Source organism: Hyperoodon ampullatus (assembly GCF_949752795.1).
Source record: "Hyperoodon ampullatus genome assembly, chromosome: 3".
NCBI lineage: Eukaryota > Metazoa > Chordata > Mammalia > Artiodactyla > Ziphiidae > Hyperoodon > Hyperoodon ampullatus.
Window position 1 is genome coordinate 31,811,056 of NC_136916.1, and position 27,052 is coordinate 31,838,107.

Below are 27,052 nucleotides of genomic sequence, written 5' to 3' on the forward strand. Positions count from 1 at the left end.
AGAGCTCACCTTTCAGCAGGGCGGTTAAAATTGCCATTTCGATGTCTTGCTGACTCTCAGAACCCATTCTAAACACAGTGACCTGAAAACAGATTAATCATGAAAAGACTGAGTAAAGCAAAATGGAAAACAAGAGGGAGAATTGGGGAGTTGCTTAAAAAGGACCACAAACAAGATCTGGTGCGACAGATGAATGGATAAAGAAGATGTGGCACATGTATACAATGGAATATTACTCAGCCATAAAAAGAAACAAAAATTGAGTTATTTGTAGTGAGGTGGATGGACCGAGAGTCTGTCATACAGAGTGAAATAAGTCAGAAAGAGAAAAACAAATACCATATGCTAACACATATGTATGGAATATAAAAAATAATGGTTCTGATGAACCTAGGGGCAGGACAGGAATAAAGACACAGACGTAGAGAATGGACTTGAGGACACGGGGAGGGGCAAGGATAAGCTGGGATGAAGTGAGACAGGAGCATTGACATATATACACTACCAAATGTAAAATAGACAGCTAGTGGGCAGCAGCTGCATAGCACAGGGAGATCAGCTCGCTGCTTTGTGATCACCTAGAGGGGTGGGATAGGGAGGGTGGGCGGGAGACGCAAGAGGGAGGGGATATGGGGATATATGTATACATATAGCTGATTCACTTTGTTATACAGCAGAAACTAACACAACACTGTAAAGCAATTATACTCCAATAAAGATGTTAAAATAAATGAATAAATAAACAAATACATAAAAAGGACCACAGAGTCTGACGCTAATGCAGCAATCCTGAGAGCGACATGATTCAGAAAGAACAGCATTGCTCATCCTGATTTTGAATCCTTGCCTGGATCTTATTTTATTCTTTACCCCATCTGGAGCTGAGGGAGCTCATGCAGGATGTACACGTCAATATCTAAGTGGCTATTGAAGATGACAAAGTCATCTCTACTCAGATTTGATATATCTGTAGGAAACTTGTAGATTTAGAATTTCGAAGAGTCTGTCTTCTGTGCAACAAGAGTGCCTCTTCCTTATAAGCGTAATTAAGGAGGCAAAGAGTGGGAGAAAATGAGTGTATTTGGTAGAATTTTGTAAGTACACCTGAAAGCATGGTATATGTCACTCCTTGATGCTTTGAATCTGATTGATATCATGAGCCTCAGAATTGTGGGATGTGGCCTGAAGTGCCCTGACATTTACAAGATCTGAAGTACCCGTGTCCCTCTTCCGAAGAGAATCTGCCTATGCTTAGCCTGCTTCCCGCACATGGACAGAACCACCAGTTGGGTCAGGATCTGTAAAATGCCTCTTGGAAAAGGGTGAATGGAAATAGGAACTACTCCATCCTGCACACATGGGCAGAATTAGAAAGGAGACATGATTCTCTCTGTGGAGCACTTGGGAAGTCAACTCAAGACACTTACAAGTTCTTTCTTTTTCATGCACTCCATGATCATCACAAAGAGATGATGTGATTGTGTCTTGTTGTAATTAAATGTTTTCTGAATGGTAACTAGAAGCTGGTCTCTGAGGGAGTCATTGATTATCCTGTTTGAAGGAAATGGGAAAAAGATGAAAACAACACAGGTGAAATCTGTACGTGAATAAATCAGACATCTCTATGCCCATCTGGTATCTTTGATTTGAAACTTTATCATTGGAGGATATCCCAGGATAGTAGACCCAAAAGGACTATAGTCAAAAACTGTGTTCACACTTGTCCTAAATTCCAGGCTTGTTGAAAAACTTACAAGGGAAAATGCAGTTGGGAGAGAGCATCTTCCCTCCTGAGAAAGAATCCGTAAGAAACACCACGCTCCTCAGAGCTCCCTCACTTGCTGACCTTGGGAAGTGGGAGAGGAGGGCTAGTAAGTCTTCCTTCTTTTACATTTTTGGAACAGCTAAATGGATCACGATTTCCTCTGGGCCTAACAAGAAGGCATTCAAAACCCCACCCTTTGTAACATATCAGAAATCTTACCCTCCTTCTTCAGAGTACTTGTGTGCAAAAGACAGGATGTCCGAGGCCCGGCCACTGCCGTCGCAGACCACCACGGGGACCGGAGGCTCTTCTCGGAGATACTCCAGGACCATGGAAACCACGTTCGGGCCCCCTTCCACCACGAGGCCCACGACGGGCACACCCTGCCCCAGTCCTGCAACACACACCACATCCACCTTCAGACCACAGTCACGGCCCCATCTGAGTGTTACTGACCAGGGTTCTTGGTCTTCCCCAATCAATAGAAATTGGCCAGAAGCCAGACAAGAAATTCAGGCAAGGCTTTATTGGGGCCCCTGCTGCAGCAGCGGGAAGCGGGAACAAACAACAGGCTCCCTTGTTTGCTTGCTCCCTGAAGGGGGGCAAGCTTGTTCCTTATATGGGGTGAGGGTAGGGGTGTGTCCATGGGTCAGGCTGGAGGGGGGGTGGCTTAGGCGTTTTGCCCACCCCTTAGGTGGTGTTGTGTGCAGGGGGCATGCGCGGTACCCTGCTTTTGCTCCGGACACCCTGTTTTTGCTCCAGGCTCTTCAAAAATGGCCGTTGGCTTTTTTGGTCTCTTTGTATCTTTTAGGTCCAGAATTTGCCCCAACTGCCTGCATGAAAGCAGTTATTTTTAGTCCCATACAGTTTCTTAGTATTTTGTTGCTTGTGGAGAGGTGTGTCCATGTGCAAGCATTGCAGCACTGCAGCAAAGGGTCCCAGGTCCCAGCAAAGAGTCCCAGGTCCCAGCCTGTCTCAAGAGCCCTCACTCTAATTCCTGAAACATGGTGAAGAGGAAAACCTTTAGGCCTGGAAGTATGCTTATATGGAGTTAGCGTCCACCAGGAGACTTGAAGGAACTCAGGACGTGAGGACTGTTTACATCCTTTTATTCAAACCCCATATTATAGCCTTACTGGAAAAAGCAGAGCCTTTAAATTACAAACTTTCCAAAACATATGTGGTTCAACTCCATGTATCACTCAACTGGCTTACGGACTACCTCAAGGTGAGATGTGAGAAACACGGGAGATTCTTCTTGCTAAAAGAATACCTCCCTGCTGCCTTGCCCCAGGTGAAGTTCCCACCCTGGATGGCTGTCCCTTCAAGAATGACACAGCGAAAAGTGTCTGGACCAGCGATAGGAGAACTCCGCTCAACGCCTGGCCTCACGCGTATTAGCCTTATGACACGGGGCCAATCACCAGGCCACCCTGAAGTGCAGGAAACCATCCGTAAGAGGTGAATCATCACAGGGCCTCCTCTACCTCCTAAAAGAGCAGTAGATATAAAGTATAAGAAACTGTTCGGCTATCAAGGTCCTTGTCAACCTCAAGTGGTGTGTAAATATGCAGTGTTGTAGTAGGTGTTGATTCGGCCTCCAGGGGCTGGAATAGGCAGTGAGTTATCCAGGAGGGCAAATCTGTGGACCATCATTGGCCCACCAGTTAACACCTTGTACCCAGAGTCCTCCCTCTGTCTCTATGCGATGGTAGGACTCTTTGGAAACACGGTAGGACGAGCTGGCTTTTGGTGGCAGAACCCGAAGGGAGGGCTCTGGGAAGCAGGAGGTGACAAGAGCAACCCAAGAACCCAGGATTCCAGGGCAGGGGGACATAGTGGGAGTGAAGGAGCAGCAGAGACTCTTGCAGCAAACATAGAAATAAGACTTTTCTGATAGAAAAGGAAAACAAGGAAACAGTGAACAGGCTGGGGAAACAGCATAAACAGGTCTGAAAGAGTTAAGTGATCTTGGTTATATTTTTAGCTGTTACTACTAACAAACACTTGTAGCTAGACTTATCCTTCATAAAACTAATTACTCTCTGACTCCATGTGAAGTGCACTCTGCACTTGGCATTTCTTCTCCCCCTACACTCCCTTGTAACACTCTTCATTTCAGAAAGAAGGTCATGGGCCAATAACTTCAGGGACACCAGACCTGGTTGCTGAGCTGTCTGACAACCGCTTTGGCTGTAAATTTGCAGAAGAAAAGAAATGCAAGACCTTCATTACTTTGAGCCTTATCACCTACCCCAGACCGCAAGCCCTGGGCTATAAAACCTCTCCCTATTCCCCAGGAAGGGGGCACAGTTCTTGAGGCACTAGCCTGCTGTGTTTCCTCTTTGCCCGGCAAAGAATAAAGCTACTCTTTCAATTCTCCTCCAAAACTCTCTTTCCATATCTCATTTCGGCATTGGTGTACAGAGAGCGAATATTTTGGCATCAAGACAAATTTGCCTACTTCACAATTTTACCCCAAACTGGCTAAAACAGATTATATTCTGAACATGTTTTACCAGGTCTCCATTAGTTGTGATGGGAGTTATTTGATCAACATTAATAGATGGTGAATAGGAGATGTGTCCTTGGTCTCACAATTCTGAAGGCCTTTGGATAAAATCTGCCAGCACAGTTAGGAGAAGGTCTAAGAATTTCAAGTGGGGAAATTCAGAGTTTCTGGTTTGCTTCCACGATGCATTTCTATAGTCAGGAGCTCTTAAATATTTTGAACAACTTTGCCATCTCCTACCAGAATAATCTCAGTTAGGTTCATTTCAGCAGCTATGTATTGATGGTCTGCTTTGTGCCAGGCAGGCACCTGGCCAAGAGTTGCTGGGGAAATAGACCAAGATGACATGGACCCTGCCCTTGAGATTTCCAACCCCAGCAAGGCTTGATATTTGAGATCTTCGGGACTCCAGTGGCCAAATCACCTTCTTTTCTAGAAACAGGAGAACTGGTTCTTTGTGGTTTAGGCTGGACCCTTGAAACTCCGTGCCGTGGGAGGTGACAACTGAGCACCCCTTTGCTGTCCCTGCCCCACTCAGAACCCTAGGCAAAGGATGACAAAGGGAAGCCCACAGGTCACATGGCCAGGGGAGGCTGGTTGGTGTGAACGCGCACATGGCCAAGACAGCGAAAATGTGAGAACCATCAGCCAGGGAGCTGATACTCAGAAACCCACCACTTCTCATGGCAGGTCGTCATTCTAACCATGTGGCAGTCTCACAGACCCTTTAATTATGCTTTAAAATGACCATTTCCCAGGCCTAGACTGTCTTTCGCAATCTTACCAGTAATGGTTACAAAAAATACTCTTTAAGATCATTCAGCAATTGCTTGACAGTAAGAATCACTGACTTATGAACATGCCTCAAGAGATGACACCAGTTATTTTAATTCTAACCAGTTGTTATGATCATTTCATCTGACTGAGGTCCATTCCTTTCTCCCTAGCTTGACCTCAGCATCCTCCTGACAGCAGCAGCTCCCCTGCAGGGTGTGCCCCCTGGACCAGCATGGAGTGGGGGGCCCTGTTGGGAGCAGCCAGCTCCTGCAGGCCTCTCCAGAGGCTTCCCCACCTGGCCCATCTCTGGTGAGAGACCCAGAGCTACTGAGATATTTAATGTAATGAACTCAGAGCATGTAGTTGATAGAAGGAATCATACTAAGCCTTTGAGTGACAAATGTGTCTCCTGTTCAGACATTTTAAAAGTTTGGGATTAGCAGAGGCAAACCATTATCAATAGGATGGATAAACAACAAGGTCCTACAGTATAGCACAGGGAACTATATTCAATATCCTGGAATAAAACATAATGGAAAGAATGTGAAAAAGAATATATATATGTATAACTCAGTCACTTTGCTGTACAGAAGAAATTAACACAGCATTCAGTATAAATCAGCTAGACTCCAATAAAATTTTAAAAACTAACTATAATCATTACAAGGAATGAGAACCCCTGGCAACGTGGCGGAAGATGCCACCACCGTGAAAATAGCTGTGGGGCTGTTTCTCGGGTCCAGTCTCCTCATGAACTTGAGACAAAGCATCACAGCGCAGCTCAGTGATTTGGTAGGTGGCTAAGAGAAAGGGTCTTGCTAAGTCATCTCCTGATGGTCAAAGAAGAGTCAAGGTGAAGGCTCTAAATACCCTTGGGTGCTCTCTCTTCCAGCCTGGTTTTCAGGGCAGCAGCGGCAGCCCAGTGGCCGTGGCCAGAACTTACTTGTGTTGATCTTCTGCAGAGAGATGTGCTTCTCCAGCTGCCTTCTCAACATCACCTCGGCACCGTACTTGCCCAGGGTGCCATTGTCAGCCAGGATGAAGTGCGTGTGCGAGTTGTTGAGCACAGAGAGCTTACTCAGGGGGTTGGACATAGTCTGGTACACCCGTGTCACCTGACGAAATGCACAGCACAAGTCAGAGCTGCAAAACTTGGACAGTAAGACAGGAGAAGCAAGAATATATGGATGTGGAGCGACAGCGTCACCTAATTGTGCACTTCAACCTACTCTCGCTTCCCTAGCCTCTCTATTGAAGGATTTTTTTTGGTAAATTTTTATATCAAATTAGAAAAAATTATTTTAGATCATGACAACCCAACAAATCATGATGACCCAGCAAGTACACTCCTGGGCACTTATTGCAGAGAGAGGAAAACTTACATGAATACAAAATCCTGTACACAAAAGTTTATGGCAGCTTCATTTGCAGTAGCCAAACTGGAAACAACCCAGATAGCCTTCAACAGATAAATGGTACATCCATACGGTGGGACCCCACTCAACAATAAAAAGGAGTAAACTATTGATACATGCAACCATTTGGATGGATCTCCAGAGAATTAAGTGGCAAGTAAAAAGCCAGCCCTCAAAGGTTACATACTGTACGATCCCATTTACATAACATTCTTGAAATGATACAACTGTAGGATGAAGGGCAGATGAGTGGTTCCTGGGGTTAAGGCAGGAGTGGAAGCAGGAGGGAATTGGGTATGGATATTGAAGGGCAACATGAAACAAGATCTTACGGTACAGCCCAGGGAAGTATATTCAATGTCCTATGGTAAACAATAATGGAAAAGAATATGGAAAGAAACAATGTGTGTGTGTATATATATATATATATATACACACACAACATATACATATGTATACATACATATACAATGTATATGTGTGTGTATATATGTGTATATATACATATATATATGCATATATATATATGCAACTGAATCACTTTGCTGTACAGCAGAAATTAACACAACATTGTAAATCAACTATACTTCAATAAAAAAACGAATGAATGAAAAGGGCAATATGAGGGCTCCTAGTATATGTTCTGCATCTTGACTAGATTGATATCAATTATCCTGATTTCGATCTTGTATCGTAGTTTTGCAAGTTCTTACTTTTGGGGAAAGGATAAAGGCTATATGGGACCTTGCTTTATTATCTCCTACACCTGCAGGTGAAATCTACAATGGCATTAAAACAAAGACTTTGATTTTTGAAAATTGCCCATTTCTGGGGAGAAAATACTTACATCCCTTCCAACCAGATCTTCTTTATTCTCCACGATGCCCCAGGGAGCAATTCCTATAGCACAAACCCGGCCTCTGGACTTGGAGGAGTGGTCTTTCAAGGCATCCCCCACGTGGCTGATGACACCTGTGAGAGGCCATAAGTCATATCTGTAGGACCCTTACCTCCCATCAAACCACTATTCATGAACTTCAGGGACCCCAGCTCTTAACCACTCCATTTCCTACAGAACAGGGTTAAGACACTGAAAGTCTGAGCTCATCATAGCTAGTCATCCTGCATTGGGTCCCAGAAAAGGGAAAACAAAAACAGAAACCAAAGCAACTGTGCAGGAATTGTCTTTACAAGTTTCTAAGACCTAAGGATGGAAGTACGAGGGGTCTCTTTGGCAGGCCTTGGCTGCATTCAGCTAAAGTTGAGAGTCAGATGGCCTGCCATGTTCCTCAACCTCTCTGGACCTCAGTGTCTGTCCTTCCTCATGTGAGCGGGAAAGGATTGTCAGAAGCCTCAGTGAAAATGAGGCTTGTACAGGGCTCACTTCAAGGAATGACACATAGTAGGTGCCAGAAATGTTGACCATTATCATGATCATACCGAAATAAAAAACCAGCTACTGAATAAACATTTCATTCTGCCATAAATATTATCAGAATGCAGTATCTTCTGTTTTTTTATCATAATTATCCAAAAGCTCTTTGGGAACCACGATGAGCTCTGGGTTTGTACATTTGCAGCAAGGGATACAGCCTGCACTTACCTGTGCTGACGCCCCCAGTGAAGATCCAGGCCCCAGTGGTCACAGCAGCCTTGATCAGACCTTTCCCAAAGACCTGCTTTAGCTTGGGCTGCATCTCAAAGTTCTGGAGGCCTCCGTGCACGGATATTAAGAGCTTGGGGAGTTCCAGCTGCCAGTCTCTCACCATGAGATGAAGCAGTGAGTCTGGCTTCGTGTCATAGGAGACCCGGATATACTGCAAAAGAGGGTGTGACCCTCAACACTCGTTCTTCGATTTGACTCTTGGGTCACAGGGAACAAGGCTACTGTTTCTGTCCAAGCAACAGCCGCCTGGCTTTCTCTCCCATGGGGTTCTGGGGCCCTCTGTGTGAGTCTGTGGCCAAACGATGGAAGGGAACTCTGGAGGGTTCCCAGATATAGCAATTAAAAGTAGAGAATGCACAGGTAAACTTGAATTTTATATGAACAATGAAAAATGTTTTAGTATAATTATGGCTCCTGCAATATTTGGGATGCATTTATACTAAAAAATCATCCATTGTTTATCTGTTGTATTTTACCTAGCAACCTTAGTCTTTTTTTTTTTCATTGCCTTAGGATGATTTATTTTATCAAAGTTCCCAGCTAATTTTCATGGAGTCAGAACTTCTATAATGACAATAGTTAATACTGAGAGTAAAAGGAATCCTGAAAATTTCCAATAATGAAATATAGTAATATTAGCAAAGATTTATTTTAGTTATTTAATGAGTTCATTAAAAATTATGTGCAGTCACACACATGCATATATGCACAAATGTCTCCAAATTAACAAATTTGTAGGAAATTGGTATAAACAAATTTGTAGAAAATAAAACTGAAGTTTAAAGGAAACACATTTTAAAATTTGAAAGCAAAGACCATTTATAGTTCTAAACAAAATTTGAAATATTTCTTCAATGTGTCTAGCATTCTTAGGAACACAGAAATTACTCCTGTTTGATTTTATCTCTGGATACTTTTTGCTCGTTTGAAGCTTCTAGGAAATATACCTGCCAGGTTTACAAAAAATTTAGGGCAACTTATGAATTTATGTACTTTTAGGTAAAGCTTCTTAACAATTAGTCATTGTTGAGCTATATCCCAATCCACAGGTAAATCACAGTTCAGAATTACCTGAAATTATATACACTTTAGATGCAATCAAAAGTCAAACATGTTCCAAAATAGAATAAATATCGTTCACCTTATCCAATGGCAACCCTAATCTTGAAGGCATCAATTCCAAAGCTGGAAAGATACATGCCCCCCAAAGTTCATTGCAGCACTATTTACAGTAGCCAAGACATGGAAACAACCTGTCTGCTGTGAACAGATGAATGGATAAAGAAGATGTGGTACACACACACACACACATATACATACATGGAATATTACTCAGCCATAAAAAAAGAACGAAAAAATGCCATTTGCAGCAACATGGATGGACCTAGAGATTGTCATACTACGTGAACTAAGTCAGACACAGAAAGACAAATATCATATGACATCACTTATATGTGGAATCTAAAAAAAAATGGTACAAATGAACTTATTTACAGAAATAGAGTCACAGGTGTAGAAAACAAACTTATGACTACCAGGGGGGAAAGGTGGGGGAGGGATAAATTGGAAGATTGGGATTTACACACACACACTACTATATAAAAAATAGATAACTATTGATAATAAGGGCCTACTGTATAGCACAGGGAACTCTACTCAACACTCTGTAATGACTGTATGGGAAAAGAATCTAAAAAAGAGTGGATATATGTCTATGTATAACTGATTCACTTTTCTGTACAGCAGAAACTAACACAACATTGTAAATCAACTATACTCCAAAAAAAAATTTTTCAAAAAATTCCATAGCTGGCTCAGCTAGAATGTGGCTCCAGAGGTTGGCCAGGACGATGAGGAGGGAGTGGGTGCTGGGAATGGGGATCAACGGCCAACCTCAGGGCTGGACCTTCCCCTCAAGGTGAAAAAGAGGTTAATGAGCAGATGCCTTGGCCCCTGTAAACAGCCTCTTTGTGTCCAGGCCAGTAGGCAGAGTGCCCTTCCGGAAGACCTTACGTTGTGGTCTTTGGAACACAACTGAATTTTATTTGAACAATGATGTTGGGCCGGTGAAATAGAATGAAATTGCAAAAATGGTCTCACTGGGCACGTGAGAGCATTAATCAGAATGAGCTGAAAGGGATCACAGTTCTGACGCCTCCCTTCTTGGCAGGGCTCATCAGAAAGGCAGAGGGCATTCCCTGTTTACATGCAAATGTGAAGGGCCTCCGTCTTCTTGGGCCAGCTGAATGCAAGCCCAGAGAGGCTGTGTGTGGACTTCAGAGGGGAATATTTCCAGAAACTCCTAACCCATGTAAGGGGCTGGTAAATGTCCACTGTGAGAAAAAACAAAACAAAGCCCCAAACAACCCTAAAAAACAAATAACATAATTCGTCTCTCATCACTGGAGATGGTGTGGTATCTTTGTAGAGTGGGGCTGGACTGTGATGTGTGAATTCACAATCTTGGTATGGATTTAAAGGATACTGTGTGTTCTTTATCATAGTGCCCAGTTTCCAAATCTCATGGCTAAAAACTCGAGTGTGTGGATATATTTCCTTTCTTTGAAAACTCTAAGAAGATAGAGCCACACCCCTGAAAGAAGACCCAGGTGTCTGCAGTCTGGGAGGCTGAGAAGCTGGGCCTCTGATGGAAGCTGCGGCTCAGTGGCATCCCTTCCCAAGGCCCCTCTTACCATGGCTTTATTGGAGTATCCGCCACCCTGGAATTCGAGAATCCCGTAGGAATCTGTTGGGTAGCTCTGGGTGTGTTTGCCAACAGACCATTTTTCGGGCTGAGTCTCCACCTGCTTGTTCTCCTCTCCATTTTTGCTGGCTGTTACACTCGGCAGAGGGGGGATATGCTGGTTGGTGAGCTGGCCACAGCAACACCTGAAAACAAAGGCAAAGCTCAGTCTTTCTATAACATTTTCCTCCTTAAGATGAGTTAACCTGAACAGAAGCAGCCTAACACCTTCCTTATCCAGCTTTACTGGAGACAGAAATGCCCCTTATGATGTCCTTTTCCAGATAATCAATGCATATCTATTTCCATACCAGAAAAGTATAAATACCAGACTATTCTAAACACATTGGATGGTTGCCCTTCCCTATTGAACATATTTTTAGTCTTTTTGGTGTCTTGACAACATGACTATGGCCATCAATCACTGAATATTCTGTGACATAGGACAATCACGCTCCCCCATGCAGAGCTGACCTGCAATATTTTTCAATATTATTGAATTATTCCGTTGCTAGAGAAATGTAAAACATTTCTCTACACAAGTAACGTTGAAAGTATATTTGTTTTGCTGCTTTTGCTGCTCATACTTTTGGTGTCATTTCAAAGAATCATTTACCAAATCCAAGGTCATGAAGATTTACTCCTATGTTTTTGTTTAAGAGTTTTATAGTTTTAGCTCTTACATCTGACATTTGATAGATTTTGAGTTAATTTTTATATACCGTGTGAGGTAGGGACTTAAATCCATTCCTTTGATGTCCAGGTGTTTCAGCACCATTTGATGAAGAGACTAATCTTTCCCCATTGGTTTAGGCAACCTTGATGAAATATCAATTGGTTATAGATGAATGGGTTTCTTTCTGGACTCTCAGTTCTATTCCATTGGTCTGTATGTCTACCCTTACTCCAGTACCATACTACTTTGATTAGCGTAGGTCTGTAGTAAGTTTTGAAATCAGGTAAAGTGAGTCCTCCTACTTTGTTCTTTTTTTATTAGATTATTTTGGCTATTCTGTGTCCCTTGCAGTTCCAAATCAATCAGTTTGTCAATTTCTAGAAAGAAGTCAGCTGGAATTCTGATAGAGATTGCTTTGAATCTGTAGGTCATTTTGGGAATATTGCCATCTTAACTATGTTAAGTCTTCCAATTCATGAACATGGAATGTTTTCCCAATTATTTAGATTGTCATTAATTTCTTTCAACAATGTTTTATAATTTTCAGATAGAAGTTTTGTTTTTTGTTTATTTTTGGTCATGCCACGTGGCTTGTGGGATCTTAGTTCCCCAACCAGGGATTGAGCCTGGGCCCATGGCAGTGAGTCCTAACCACTGGACCACCAGAGAAGCTCCTCAGATATAAATTTTGCAATTCTTTTGTTAAGTTTATCCCTAAGTGTCTAATTCTTTTTGATACTATTGTGTATGGAATTGTTCTGTTAGTTTCATTTTCATATTGTTCATTGCAAGCTTATAGAAATATATATGATTTTTGTATACTGATTTTGTATGCTGCAAACTTGCTGAACTTCTTTAGTAGTTATAATAGCTTTTTAGTGATTCCTTAGGATTTTCTATATACAAGATTATGTCATGTGCCGATAGAGATAGTTTTACTTCTTCCTTTCCAATATGGATGCCTTTTATTTCTTTCTCTTACCTAATTGCCTTGGTTAGAACCTCTAGTAAAATTTTTTTTTTTTAGATGTTGAGGGTAGGAGTTAATTAATTAATTAATTAATTTTTGCTGTGTTGGGTCTTCGTTTCTGTGTGAGGGCTTTCTCTAGTTGTGGCAAGCGGGGGCCACTCTTCATCGCGGTGCGCGGGCCTCTCACTATCGTGGCCTCTCTTTTTGCGGAGCACAGGCTCCAGACGCGCAAGCTCAGTAGTTGTGGCTCACGGGCCTAGTTGCTCCGCGGCATGTGGGATCCTCCAAGACCATGGCTCGAACCCGTGTCCCCTGCATTAGCAGGCAGATTCTCAACCACTGTGCCACAAGGGAAGCCCTAAAATTTTAATAGAAGTGGTAAGAGTGAACATCCTTGTCTTGTCTCTGACGTTAGGGGCAAGCATCCGATCTTTCACCACTAAGTATGATGTTAGCCATGGATTTTTCACAGAAGCCCTTTATCAGGTTGAGAAAGTTCTCTTCTAGTCCTAGTTTTCTGGTTTTTTTTTTTTTTAATCATAAAAAGGTGTTGGATTTTGTCAAACACTTTCTTGGTGTCAGTTGAGATGATCATGTGATTTTTGTTTTTTATTCTATGAATGTGATGTATTGCATTAATTGATTTTCTGCTGTGAAAACAACCTTGCATTCCTGGGATAAATTCCAGTTGGTTATGAGGTGTAATTCATTTTATATGTTGCTGGATTTGGTTTGATAGTATTTGTTCAAGATTTCTGCATCCATATTCACAAGAGATATTAATCTGTAGTTGCCCTTTCTTGTGCTGTCTTTGTCTGGTTTTAATATCAAGGTAGTACTGGCCTCATAAAATGAGTTGGGAAGTGCTCTCTCATCTTCTATTTTTTGAAAGAGCTTGGGAAGAATTGGTATCAATTCTTCTTTAAATATTTGGTAAAATTCAGCCGTGAAGCCCTCTGGACCTAACCTTTTCTTTGTAGGTAATTTTTGATGACTAATCCTGCCTCTTCACTTCTTATAGGTTTCTTCAGATTATGTATTTCCTCTTGAATCATTTTGGCAGTTTGTGTCGTTCTAGGAATTTGTCCATTTCATCTAAGTTATCTAATTTATTGTCATTGGTATACAGGTCATAGTGTTCCTTTATACTCATTTCTATTTCTGTAAGATTGGTAGTAATGTCTCTTCGTTTCTGATTCTAGTATTTTAAGTCTTCTCTCTTTCTTCATCAATCTAACTAAAGGTTTGTCAATTTTGTGGCTCTTTTCCAAGAACAAGCTTTTGATTTCATTGATCTTTCTCTATCGTTTTAAGATTTTCTATCTCATTAACTCCCATTCTATTTTCTATTATTTCCTCCCTTTTCTTTCTTTCAGGTTTAGTTTGCCCTTCTCTTCCCAGTGTGTTATAACATTAGTAACTCTAACAAAGAGGCCAGAAGATACCCTGGAAATCTGTCTAAAGCCCTCAGCTCCTTGATCTCACTAAGTCTAAGAGGAAAGTGTGGGTCCATCTGCTTGTGAAAACTCACATGAGTGAGTGGAGGACAGCGCCTCTCCCCTGAGGCTGTCTGCATCTTTACAGAGGAACTTATAGCGCAGGTGAATCCTTAGTTAATGACTCACGTGGGGCATAAGTTCTAGCTGTCCTTGACTTCTTCTCTCTCTCCCCCAAACACCAGAATAGTTGCTGGCAATTGGCAGAGAAGTGCAAGTTTGAATAATGTCTTAATTATGGCTTCCAATTTACCTGTTAGGATCTTTAGTGCTGGGAATTACAAAGATACATTCTCGTTTGCAAAAGGTTTTTTCTATCCAAGCTTTCTGTCCCTGGAAGAGAAAAAAGTGGAAATTAGACCAAGATATTCCCAAGCCATCCATAGAGTTCATTCTTTTGCTTTTATAAAATGAATAGTAACAGGAAGTCTGTCCAAAACATCTGAATAGACACGTCCAAGAATGGTAGACACAAGTCTTTCAGGATCTTAGCTCTGGTTTCTTTTAAGAGAAATGGCTCAGAAGTATGTATTCATGGTTTCCATAGGGCTACAACCTGGGTTTTGTATGCTAGTCAGAGTCTGCAAAGGGAGAACGATGATGCCCCTGGAGTAAGCCAGTGCCCCACGGAGCCTGGTGTGGACGTGAGTTACCGGAGAAGCTGACAAAGTTGGCCGGTCTCTGGGCAGGTGTTTGATTTGCTCTCAAGACCCCATCTTCTCCAGACTCTCAGGCTCCCCACACACCATAGTCATTTTTAATTAATTAATTAATTTACAAGTAATTTTTCTAAATGGTGCTCAGATTCACTGAATGTTATTTCTAGAATTAAAAATATTGGAGGTGGGATCCGAGAGCTGCAGGCAGGCTTGATGTACCCCACCTCAGGGTGGTGCTCTGACTGCTGCAACTGTTGAAGGGCTGCCTCTGGGGAGACAGCGAGGCGCCACTGACCCCTTAAACATCTTCTTTTGAAGTACATTCTACACTAGGAGGAATGACTGCATTATTTTCCTGTGCTATGGCAGTCACACCTGGTAGAGGTAACTTCTCTACAGAAACCCCAAACCTGGCAAGGATGGTTCAGATTTTGGCAGATTGTCGCTTCATCCCCACCCAACACTGATAATATCAGCAGAAGGACCTTCACCCAAAATGAAAATAAATAAGGAAACACAAGCCTTAAATGACACATTAAGCAAGATGGACTTAATTGATATTTATAGGACATTCCATCCAAAACCAACAGAATACACTTTCTTCTCAAGTGCTCATGGAACATTCTCCAGGATAGATCATATCTTGGGTCACCAATCAAGCCTTGGTAAATTTAAGAAAATTGAAATTGTATCAAGTATCTTTTTCAACAACAACACTATGAGACTAGATATCAGCTACAGGAAAAAAAATCTGTAAAAAATACAAACACATGGAGGCTAAACAATACACTACTAAATAACCAAAAGATCACTGAAGAAATCAAAAAATGCCTAGAAAAAAATGACTATGATAACACAACAACCCAAAACCTACCGCATATACTTGGACATTTCCTAAGTGAACCATGCTAAGAGGAGTTGAACAATATTACATGCAATTGGGATTTGTTGTTTTATAAAATAATTTATTGATATGATTACAAACTATATCCATGAGAAGTGGCTGTTAGTGAAGAAAATACATGGTGAAAGCCAATTAGCATACGCATATCCAGTCTTTGACCTTAGTGATATAAATATTTTCTTTACTAAGTATATGTGAATGCTTTGTTTCTATTAGTTTGACCAATATCCTGAGTATCTCTGAGCAGAAGATGTTCATGTTCGCCTGTTGAGCAGGCCTCTGATGACTGCAGGAAAGCTGGACAATTTTTTCTTTTGTCTAATTGGTGAAATCACCCTGTAAGTTCTAACTAGCCTATCTGATTTGCCCTCTTCTTTTTTTTTTTTTTTGCAGTACGCGGGGCTTTCACTGTTGTGGCCTCTCCCATTGCGGAGCACAGGCTCCGGACGCGCAGGCTCAGCGGCCATGGCTCACGGGCCCAGCCGCTCCGCGGCATGTGGGATCTTCCTGGACCGGGGCACGAACCCGCGTCCCCTGCATCAGCAGGCGGACTCTCACCCACTGCGCCACCAGGGAAGCCCTGTCCTCTTCTTTTTAAAATTGGAACTTTTATCTCTGAACTTATTTAAAAGGTACTATATTACTCATTTTAAAAAGGATTTAATGTAGCATCTTCTAGAATGGGTCAGTTTTTGATGTCCTATGTAGCTACTAAGTTTTTTCTATCTTAGTGTATATCGCTCCTTCATGTTTTTTTTTTTTTTTTTTGAATGGCTCTTTGGGAGAATTAAAGTATTTTCCAAGAAAAAAAAATATTGGAGGTTGTGAGGAAATACGTATTCATATAACACCACTGCTGGGGCTGGAAATTGGTACATTCTCCATTGAGGGTAATTTGGCAATAATTTGTCACAATTATGAAGCTTATACCTTTTGACGTGCCATTTTTAGGATTTTAATCTACAGATATGCCTGAACAAATGACACATGTCCAGGGTTATTTACTGCATCACTGCTTATGATATCAAAAGGCTGGGAGTCACCTGCTGTTTATCAGTAGGGGATTGTTACCTGAATCATAGAACAGTTGTCAATTTTCTGAAACTCTAAAAAAAAAAAAAAAAAGGAATAAGACGTTCTCTATCAATAGGGAAAGATCACTGAGCTATAGTAAGTGAAAAAGGAAGTCATGGGTTAATTTCTAGAGTATCATCATTCTGTTAGAGGGGAGAAATGTAAATATGCAAGTACACTTGCTGGAAAATAGGCACCACATACTGGGAAGGATTCCCCAGGAGCAGCTGACACTGGTTCCCCCAGGGGGAGATCTTGAGGCCTCGGGGACGTGGGTGGGAAGGAGATGCCCATAGCCTGGGTGCCTTTCTCAATTTTTCTTTTTTTTTTAAAGATTTATTTATTTATTTATTTTTGGCTGCGTTGGGTCTTCGTTGCAGTGCGCAGCCTTCTCTTGTGGTAGCTTCTCTTGCTGTGGAGCACGGGCTCTAGGCGCGCAGGCTTCTGTGGTGTTGGAGCACAGGCTCAGTAGTTGTGGCTCGTGGGCTGTAGAGCGCAGGCTCGGTAGTTGTGGCGCACGGGCTTTGTTGCTCCGCGGCATGTGGGATCTCTGCCGACCAGGGATCGAACCCATGTCCCCTGCACTGGCAGGCGGTTCTTAACCACTGCACCACCAGGGAAGCCTGCCTTTCTCAATTTTTTAAAAGAGTTAATGTTTTTATCATACTAAGTTAAGTAAGCCAGACAGAGAAAGACAAATATCATATGAGATCGCTTATATGTGGAATCTAAAAAAATTATACAAATGAACTTATTTACAGAACAGAAACAGACTCACAGACATAGAAAACAAACCTATGGTTACCAAAGGGGAAGGAGGGGAGGGGTAAATTAGGAGTTTGGGATTAACATATACACACTACTCTATATAAAATAGATAACCAACAAGGACCTACTGTATAGCACAGGGAACTATACTCAATATCTTCTAATAACCTATAAAGGAAAAGAAATTGAAAAAGAATACATGGGAATTCCCTGGTGGTCCAGGGGTTAGGACTCGGCGCTTTCACTGCCTGGGCTGGGGTTCAATCCCCGGTCAGAGAACTAAGATCTTGCAAGCTGCATGGTGCTGCCAAAAAAAAAAAAAAAAAAGAATATATATAGAATATATATATATATTCTATATATATATTAATATATAATATATATATGTATTATATATAGAATCACTTTGTTGTACACCTGAAACTAACACAACATTGTAAATCAACTATACTCCAATTAAAAAAAAAAGACTAAATAAAGACTTTTTTTTTAGAGCAGTTCTAGGTTCACAACAAAATTGAGAGGGAGGTACAGATTTCCCACATACGCCCTGACCCTCCCTCATTATCAACATTCTCCACCAGGGTGGTGCATTTATTACCAAGGTCAAACCTACACTGACACATCACCATCACCCGAAGTCCATAGTATACGTTACTTCACTCTTGGCATCATACATTCTATGGGTTGGACAAATTATAATGACATGTAGCCATCATTATAATATCATACAAAGTATTTTCACTGCCCTAAAAATCCTCTGCGCTCCACCTATTCATCCCTCCCTCCCTCCGTCCTAACCCCTGGCAACCACTGAGCTTTTTATTGTCTCTGTAGTTTCACCTTTTCCAGAATGTCATGTAGTTGGACTCATCCAGTATGAAGCCTTTTCAGATTGGCTTCTTTCACTTAGTTTTAATGCATTTAAGCTTCCTCCACGCCTTCTATGGGTGATAACACTTTTTTTTAAAGTGCTGAATAATATTCCATTGTCTGGATGTGCCACAGTTTATTTACCCATCCACCCTCTGAACGTGGTTGCTTCTAAGTTTTGGCAGTTATGAATAAAGATGCCATAAACATCTGTGTGCAGCTTTCAGTTGTGGATCTATGTTTTTCCCTTTAAAATTTTGAATGATGTAAATGTACTACCTATTTCAAAATGGAAAACTTTTGCCTGAAATGAAAAAGTAAAATAAAACAATTTTTTTTAAAGAAAGAAATTCTCCATAGTCCTGCAACTCTCATCATAAAGTGGTGTCATTTTTCATTTGCTGAACACCAAGTCATCTGTATCCATTTGTTGAAGATGTCTCTTGTGCAAGGTGCTGAGTGCTATGGGGACTTCCCAGAGAAACACTTCAGTGCAAGATCCGTCCACCGCCTAGAAATGTCAGGTGAGGGGTGGACACAGCACATGCTGAAACGCGCAGGCAGCAGGGATGGCTTCCTGGAGTGGAGGGGGAAATCCCTGCCCACCTCACTGGGGAGCCAGCATCCTTTCCTATATCTCCTTGAGGCCCGGCTTGATGTGTGATGTGTGTATACCTGTGTGATGCATTCGTGTGTGGTGTGACGTGGGTACACGTGTAATGGGTGTGTGTATGTGGTGTGTATTTATGTGTTATGCACATGGCGCGTGTGCTGCGTATTATGTGCTGTGCACACAATGCGTGTGTGTCCCAGGCTCGTGGCGGGGTGGGTGGACAGGCATGTGGAGTGGCCGGGCAGAGTCAGATCTTGGAGAAACCACAGTGGGCTGACAGCACCCCCCCATCCTAGGCTCTCTCCTGCAGCTGCGAGGGGGAGCATCACGGTGCAACCTTTGACCTGTGGCCCGAGGTGTCTAGTTGCTGACCCCACCCACCTGGCAGCAATGCTGATCTGGGGGGCTCCCTTGTCTCTTGAGAGAGTGACAGTGACAGCCCAGGGTCACAGAGGACCTCCCCAACGAGGGCATGTCAAGGACCCGAGGCCACTTTTGTGGCTCCATAGAGAGCCCTGACCCCAGTCCCAGCCATGCAGGGACAGTCCAACCTGGGTTTCTAACCTGCTGGAAGGAGCTGCGAGTCCCACCCAGACCGAGGAGGCTTTCTAGGGAGAACTCAGAGTCAGCTGATCACTTGGTTTCTTTTTGAATAACAGGAATGATTGTAGTTCAAGGTCTTCCCCCGAGGCCTTGAAAAAACAACACCATCCAGTTTTCCCTCCAAATAATTTAATGACTGCTTGAAAACTAAGTTGCTGATGAGGGAAAGTGGCAGCATTGGTCCAGAGGAGAAAGTTCAGCTGAAGTCCCAGCCCCAGTCCTTCTTATGTGGAATGTTCTAACAGTCTGAGGCAAAATAGCCAAGTGGATCATCAGCTGGAAGGAAGAAAACATGCTTCCCTTTTGCATTTCACTCTTTACTTCCCAGAGAAGCTGGGAGAACACAACTCTTTTCTAGAAAAAAAAAACAAAACATAATTCACAGTATTTGCACAATATGTCTCTGGAGAAAGACAAGAAGAATCTAAACAAATACTGTATTTGTTTAGAGAGTCGGTTGGTTACTTTCTCACTGAGACATAGGATGACATTTCTAAAACAACTTTCTGTGTCTTCTAGGACTAAACAAATAAATCAATATTTGTGGGTAATGGGAGCTGGGTTTCTCCCTGTTGGAGAAGGGAATTACAAATATGGGAAGTGGGGAAGGTTAGAATGAATCCCTGTAGCATTGGACTGAAATTGAAATTATCAATATGAACCTGGGATTTTAATAAGTAGAGATAGATACAAGAATGGATGTAGGTGTGTATGTGGTTCCCCCCTGCCCCCCACACACACACCAACTACATATAACAGATTGTATTAGTTGCCTATGCTTAACATAACAAACTGCCCCAAAACTTAGTGCCTTAAAACAACATTTATTTATATAAAATAGATAAACAACAAGGACCTACTTACTGTATAGCACAGGGAACTCTACTCAATATTCTGTCATAACCTATATAGTAAAAGAATCTGAAAAAGAATAGATACATGTATATGTATAACTGAATCACGTTGCTGTACACTTGAAACTAACACAACATTGTAAATCAACTATACCTCAATGTAAAATAAAAAATTAAATAATGAAAAAAGAATTATTCATTTGGCTTAAGTTCATCAATCATGAAAAGCTTAGAGCTGTTAAAAAAAAAAAAAAAAAACGCCAGCAACAAACATTGATTATGTCACAGCGGACCGGGGATTGGATGGGGCTTAGCTGGGTGCTCCTGACTCTCGTCTCTCACAAGGATTCAATCAAGAATGGGCGGGAACTGTGGTCTCATCTGGAGGAGGGCGGCTGGGGTGTATCCATCTCCAAGCCCCTTTGCGTGGTTGCTGTTGGTGAGAACCACCTGCTCTCGAGGGCTGTTGGCCCATCTCCTCCCTCAGTTCCTTCCACGTGAGCCTCTCCCAGGGCGGTTCACAGCCTGGCAGGTGCCCCATCAGAGCGAGGAGCCCAAGACACATGCAAGACGGAAGCCAACGTGTCTTTATAACCTAACACGTGAAGCAATACCTCATCACTTTTGCCGTATTTCTTTTCTTTTTTTTTTTTTTTTTAAGATAATGTGTTTATTGATTTGCCTTTCACCTTAACCTTTCCCCCTCAACACCAAATCTTTTTTTTTTTGGGCCGCACTACGCAGCATGCGGGATCTTAGTTCTCTGACCAGGGATTGAACCCCTGCCCACTGCAGTGGAAGCGTGGAGTCCTAACCCCTGAACCGCCAAGGAATTTCCACTTTTGCTGTACTCTATTCATTAGAAGTGAGTCACTTGGTCCAGCCCACACTCAGGGGGAGAGGGTTACTGTAATGTCAGTGCCTGGAATTAAGCATCTGATGGCTGACACATTCATTTCGAAAGACACCCATCTCGAATGAACAGACTGTAAGACACAGCTACTAGCCAAACAACCAGATAAGGAGTGGGGCCACCCCTACCCTTGAAAGCCCTGGATGAGCCCGCTTCTCCCTTCCTGCCCCCTGATTCCCGATCTCAGGCTTTAAATTAGCCAGTAAAGACTCTAAACACCCTGCCCTTGGACCCTAATAAAGGCAGATTCCGGCCCACCTTCTCTCCCCATGACCTTGCTGTGTGGCCCTTCCTTGGGTGTGACCTGTGAGGAGTAAATTTTGTTCCTCAAAATTCTCTTGGTTTTTGCTGAAGTGTATCTTGCAATCGTAATAAGAACCACAAGGGCGGGCTTACAGGGTGGCTCAGTGGTTAAGAATCCGCCTGCCAATACAGGTGACATGGGTTTGAGCCCTGGTCTGGGAAGATCCCACATGCTGCATAGCAACTAAGCCCGTGCGCCACAGCTACTGAGCCTGTGCTCTAGAGCCTGTGAGCCACAACTACTGAGCCTGCGTGCCACAACTACGGAAGCCCATGAGGCTAGAGCCTGAGCTCCACAACAAGAGAAGCCACCGCAATGAGAAGCCCATGCACCGCAACGAAGAGTGGCCTCTGCACGCCGCAACTAGAGACAGACATGCGCAGCAACGAAGACCCAATGCAGCCAAAAATAAATAAATAAATTTATATTAAAAAAAAGAAAAGAACCACAAAGGCTGGTCCAACCACAACATGAGTCCCAGTGGGGGAAATGTCTGTGGGGCTCCCTACAAGGATACAGGCCTATGTGGGTGCCCTGGGCATTCCTAGCTGGGAGGCACAGCTCTCAGGAGGCTGGGATCACTGGGGTCATAGGCCTACCACACATGTACACGTATGTATATTTATTTTCTGGCTCTATCCACTGAAGGTGCCTAAAAACACTCTGATAGCACTGAGTATACTTAGTGCTCAAGTATCTGTTTCTAAATAGCATTCTCCCCTAAAAGAAGCCAGGGCTCCTTGGACAAATGACTGAATCCAGATCTGGGGCAGAGAACGTACAAGATGAGCTTTGGAACATCTTGTGCCAGAAAGTAAAGAAATGTTTATTTTTGACATGGGAACTTGTCCGAAGAACACAGAAGCCTCCTTGAAGGGGCTCTCACTGGCTTTATCTGGGATGACTTGAGCATGAAACTAAATGATCACAATAAAGAATGATAACCCTTTGGCTGAAATGAGGACCCACGATTCCACACCAGTATAAATTCACACGTAAATAAACACATAAGGGAGATGGGAAAGCTGCTTCTTCCGTTTACTAGTCATCTAATAAATGCAGAAAGAACGAAGGAACTAGAAAAATCTCCATTTGGCAACAGTCAAGAATCTTCGACGAAAGCTACAAGTAGGTGGTAAAAGTCTGAAGAGCAACAGGACACTTATACAGCCGCAAAGTATCTCCCATAGATAGTCATTCATTACAAAGAAGACATGAGTAACCTGACAGTGGAGAAATCTGGTGAACACCACCTAACACAAAGTGAGCATCACCAGCAATGAAACCCATATTCACCACCAGCCTCCAGATGATATGCACTGAAAAGAACAAAAAATGCCAAAAATGCATAACCTGAATCTAATCGGGAGGAAACCTTAGACAACCCAAATTGAGGGGCATCCTGGATAATAACTGACCTATATTCTTCAAAAGTCTCAAGGCTGTGAAAGACAAGGAAAGATGGGAATGGTTGCAGAGGTTGTAGAGACATGACCTTGGAATGCCCTTGAGTCTCTCACCCCGCCCCTTGGCCCCCTTTGGCCCCGCCCCACCCTCTCTGGGTCCCACCCTCTGATCCCTCTCTAGGCCTCACCCCTGCCCCTCTAGGCCCCGCCCCCTCTGCTGGGCCTAGAGTCCCCCCCACCCCACCCCTGCATAAGAAACCAACAAGTGGGCCCTTCCCAGGAATCTCTTGACAACACGGTGTGGGAAATCAGAAAGCCAGTGTCCAGCCCCTTGAATAACTAGGCTCAGGCCCCCCATCATCAAAAGGGGGAAACGCCATCATCTGCCCTGCAGGATTTCATACGCTGAGGTGGGTGAGGAGCTTGGACAGCAGTAACGCTACTCTGATTTATTCAGGTGTGTTCTCTCACAGGCAGCGATTAAACGCCATCACCACGGAGGGCCCCCATTCTTCCTTGGTGCAGGTCTGGGGCGTCTGTGGCCCCTCCAGGAGCATTGGCCTTGCATCCTGACCCCCAGCTCGGGAGGGAGCTTTTCAGAGGGCGCCCAGCACTGGCCCTGCTTGTGGCCCTGGGCAGGGACAGCAGCTGGTGTGCACGCTGCTCCTGGCTCAACCCACTTGCCTCTGCTTCACCGAAAATCCATTTTTTTTCCCTAAGGAAAAAGCTGGCATGTGACTAACATACTTTCCCCGAGGAAAGAAAGGCTTTGCTTTAGTATTAACTCTTAATTGTTTAAAAAGTTTAGTTAAGAAAAATATCCTCAGTTCAAAATTCCAAGTTACTGCTTAGTCTCCAGAAATGTTCTAGAATCTTCCGAGGATGAACAAGCAGTCCAAGAGCCACTCACTCTTTCCTGAAATCATGCCTCACAGTGTCCAGACTCTGCTCAAAAGTTGCCTTTGGGGAGGCTCTCTGACCCCCCAGCCCTCAGCCCCCGCGTTCTGTTTCTATACCCCCTCCCTCCTTCCTTTGCCCTCTCCCCTCCCACAAAAGCCACAGAAGCCCCAGCCCTGCTCAGTCCTCTGCATGAGTGCCCAGCGGAGGGGAGGTGCTCACTATCGCATGGTTACTGAGGGAGTGATTCAATAGCCCAGGTGGAGTATCGCCAGAGCTGCGGGCAGCGGCCTGTCCCCGGGCCCCCGCGGGGCCGGTGGTGCACACAGGGCAGGAGGTCACCCAGATCACCCGGGAGAGCCTCAGTTCACGTGGGGTGAGCGCAGCCTCAGAGGCCGATGCAGGTGAGAGCAATGGGTGGAGGCCCCTCGGTAAACAGTCCTACCTCCCCTGCTGAGGACACACTCCCAGGGCTGAGTCAGCTAAGGTATTAACAAACGGCGTGGACTCGCTGAAAGGAAAACAGAGCCTCCTGGGGTTCATTCATAAACCCGCCTGGTCCTCCCCGCCCCCTCAGGTTAGGTCCCGCCCCCTCATCTGAAATATTCCTGTCCATCAGAAATGGTTGTTTTAAATGCTTTGGGGGCAAGATAACGGGAACATCTGCCCTGGGGATTAGGATCCCACCCGAGACAGTGCATGAGGCTGAGTGAGGGACCGCGGGGGCTCTGCCCGCTCCACTGAGCTGAGACTTTCCCTGCTCTGAAAGGGGCACTGCCTTGCATACTTCTGAGCTTCAGCCGGGATAACACTTGTACAATATTTGGGAGATACTACATTTAAATGGAAATCCTCATACGTTCCAAGACCCCCCGTGGATGCCCAAAACCCAGATGGTACCGAATTCTGTATATACTATGTTTTTTCCTATGCATACATACCTATGATAAAGCTTAATTTTTAAATTAGACACAGTAAGAGATTAACAACGATATGTAAAAATAAAATAGAACAACTATAACAATATATTGTAATGAAAGTTATGTGAACGTGCTTTCTCTCCCTCAAAATATCTTCCTGTGGTGTACTCACCCTTCTTCTGATGATGATGTGAGATGATAAAACGCCTATGAGATGAGATGCAGTGAGGTGAATGACACAGACACTGCGACATAGCATTAGGCTGCTAAGGACCTTCTGACCACAAGCCAGGAGGATCGCCCGCTCCAGGTGACCCTGGATCATGCGGCCGTGACGGTACCCATGGCTGGATGTCAGCATCAGACCACATCCATGGCTGGAGATGCTGGATGGGATGGATCAGGACAGCGTGAGATTTCATCCTGCTACTCAGAACAGCATGGCAACTCAAGACTTAATTGTTTATTTCTAGAGTTTTCCGTTGAATATTTTCAGACTGGGTTGACCGCAAGTAACTGAAACTGCAAAAAACAAAATCACGGATAAGGGGGGACGACTGCATTTCTATCACAGGGTAGTAAGATGCAAACAGAAACAGAGGCGGTGTGTCAGCAAGGCTTCAACTGGTGGTTCAGAGACCACCAGGGGCTGGGAGTTCAGGGGGTGGGTAAGTGCAGGGAGTTAAGTCTCAAAGGGTGGGCAGGATTTGGAGAGGTGGGTGGAAGACGCTTGGGGCCGGGGCGAGGTGCGCTGGGTGGAGCAACAGGTGGGAAACAGTACAGTGAGGACAGGTTTAGAGAGCAGAGGGGGTGGGGTGGTACCAAGGAGCAGAAAGGCGAGGGAACAGGGTTTGGGGGGGGAGGGCAGATGCCTTGTGCCACCCCTCATCTGAGTAGGAGCGGGCTGGGCTGTGGAGTGGCAGGAGAGGACTCAGCACGAGAGGAGCATTTGAGTGGGGGCTTCTCTTGGTAAGGGAAGAGCAGGTGCAGACCAAGCTGCCATATCTTCGTACACCCTGTGTTCTGTGGGAGCCCATGGTGTGGCCAGTGTGAGGCTGCGTGCAGGGCCACCAGCCGGGGTGGAGGTGAGCCAGGCTTCCATTGCCGTCAGGTAACAACTCATGGCCAGCAAACAAGGCAGCAAATAAGCCAGAGCACTGCAGATTGGGGAAGAGCAGGAAGGAACAAGAGAAGAGGGTATGAAAGAGTACGGGGTGTGCACATGGGGCCGGGGCCTTGTTGGATTGGGAAGTCTTTGCCAAACAAGTACCACATTTCAACTGAGAACGAAAAGACTGGCAGAGAATTCTAGGGGGAGGGAACAGTGTGTAGTGGGAAGAGCTGGGTGGGTGGCTGAGGGGCTTGGGCTGGGAATGTGGAATAACTGGTGACTGGGGAGGCAGGTGGGGCTCATTCTGCAGGGCCTTTAGGCCACAGTGACTGGTGAGCAGGGAGTGACATGAACTGGTGAGACTGGATTATACATAGGCAAAGGGGGGCAGGTCGCCCATGGGAAGACCGGAGTGTGGCCCAGGCCAGAGAGGTCGGAGGCCGGGACTAGGCTGGGAGCGGGTGGGCGGACAGGAGATGCTCGGTGTGGCCGGCGGGCGGGGAAGGGACCTGCTGCCCATGAGGATGGAGGGAGGGGAGGAGCCCAAGCACGACCATGGGTTTCTGGCTGGCGGAGCGGGCGGCTGGTGGTGTGATTTGTGGAGGGGGCCACGCAGGCCCAGCCTGAGGAGGAGAGCCAGGTCCCAGCAGTGGACACCGTAGGCTCCAGGCGCCTACTGGACCCGCAGGGAGGGCAGAGGTGTCGTGTAGCAGCTGGTGGCACGAATGGGACTCAGCACACAGGCGATATCTAGATAATGCTAGACAGTGAGCATCACTGGGACTGCAGGAAGAAGAGAGGAAGGCGGCGGCCCTGAGCCCCCAGGAGCAGTGGAGGGGGCTGAGGATGCAAGGCCGGGGAGATGGAGGACAGACACAGCGTCTCGGGGGCCTCGGAGTGCTGTCTACCAAGGACCGTGTGCCCACGACGGGCTGGAAGGTGTGGGAGGGAAGTCAGAGGGGAGTGGCCTGATGGGCATGGGAACAGGCCCTGACAGCTTGTTTGTTTGTTTGTTTGTTTTGCGGTACGCGGGCCTCTCACTGTTGTGGCCTCTCCCGCTGCGGCGCACAGGCTCCGGACGCGCAGGCTCAGCGGCCATGGCTCACGGGCCCAGCTGCTCCGCAGCATGTGGG

The 27,052-nt window shown here is 44.6% G+C and overlaps 1 protein-coding gene and 1 long non-coding RNA gene across 2 annotated transcripts in view; both read right to left on the reverse strand.

Moving 5' to 3' along the window:
* Positions 1-27,052, reverse strand: part of TRPM1 (transient receptor potential cation channel subfamily M member 1) — a gene marked incomplete at both ends in the record, with an annotated part of 140,172 nt that overhangs the window by 55,718 nt on the left and 57,402 nt on the right. Inside the window, 8 exons of the mRNA XM_079698794.1 lie at positions 10-82; positions 1,428-1,551; positions 1,985-2,159; positions 5,998-6,169; positions 7,317-7,441; positions 8,073-8,286; positions 10,829-11,024; positions 14,274-14,353. Coding sequence (XP_079554920.1) covers positions 10-82; positions 1,428-1,551; positions 1,985-2,159; positions 5,998-6,169; positions 7,317-7,441; positions 8,073-8,286; positions 10,829-11,024; positions 14,274-14,353 — 1,159 coding nt within the window. The remainder of the gene's footprint in view (positions 1-9; positions 83-1,427; positions 1,552-1,984; positions 2,160-5,997; positions 6,170-7,316; positions 7,442-8,072; positions 8,287-10,828; positions 11,025-14,273; positions 14,354-27,052) is intronic.
* On the reverse strand, positions 19,637-25,111 carry LOC307050928. The gene is made up of 3 exons (XR_013810814.1): positions 24,981-25,111; positions 20,379-20,435; positions 19,637-19,868 (listed from the first exon to the last, which is right to left on the reverse strand). It is a non-coding gene; the product is annotated as an uncharacterized lncRNA (long non-coding RNA).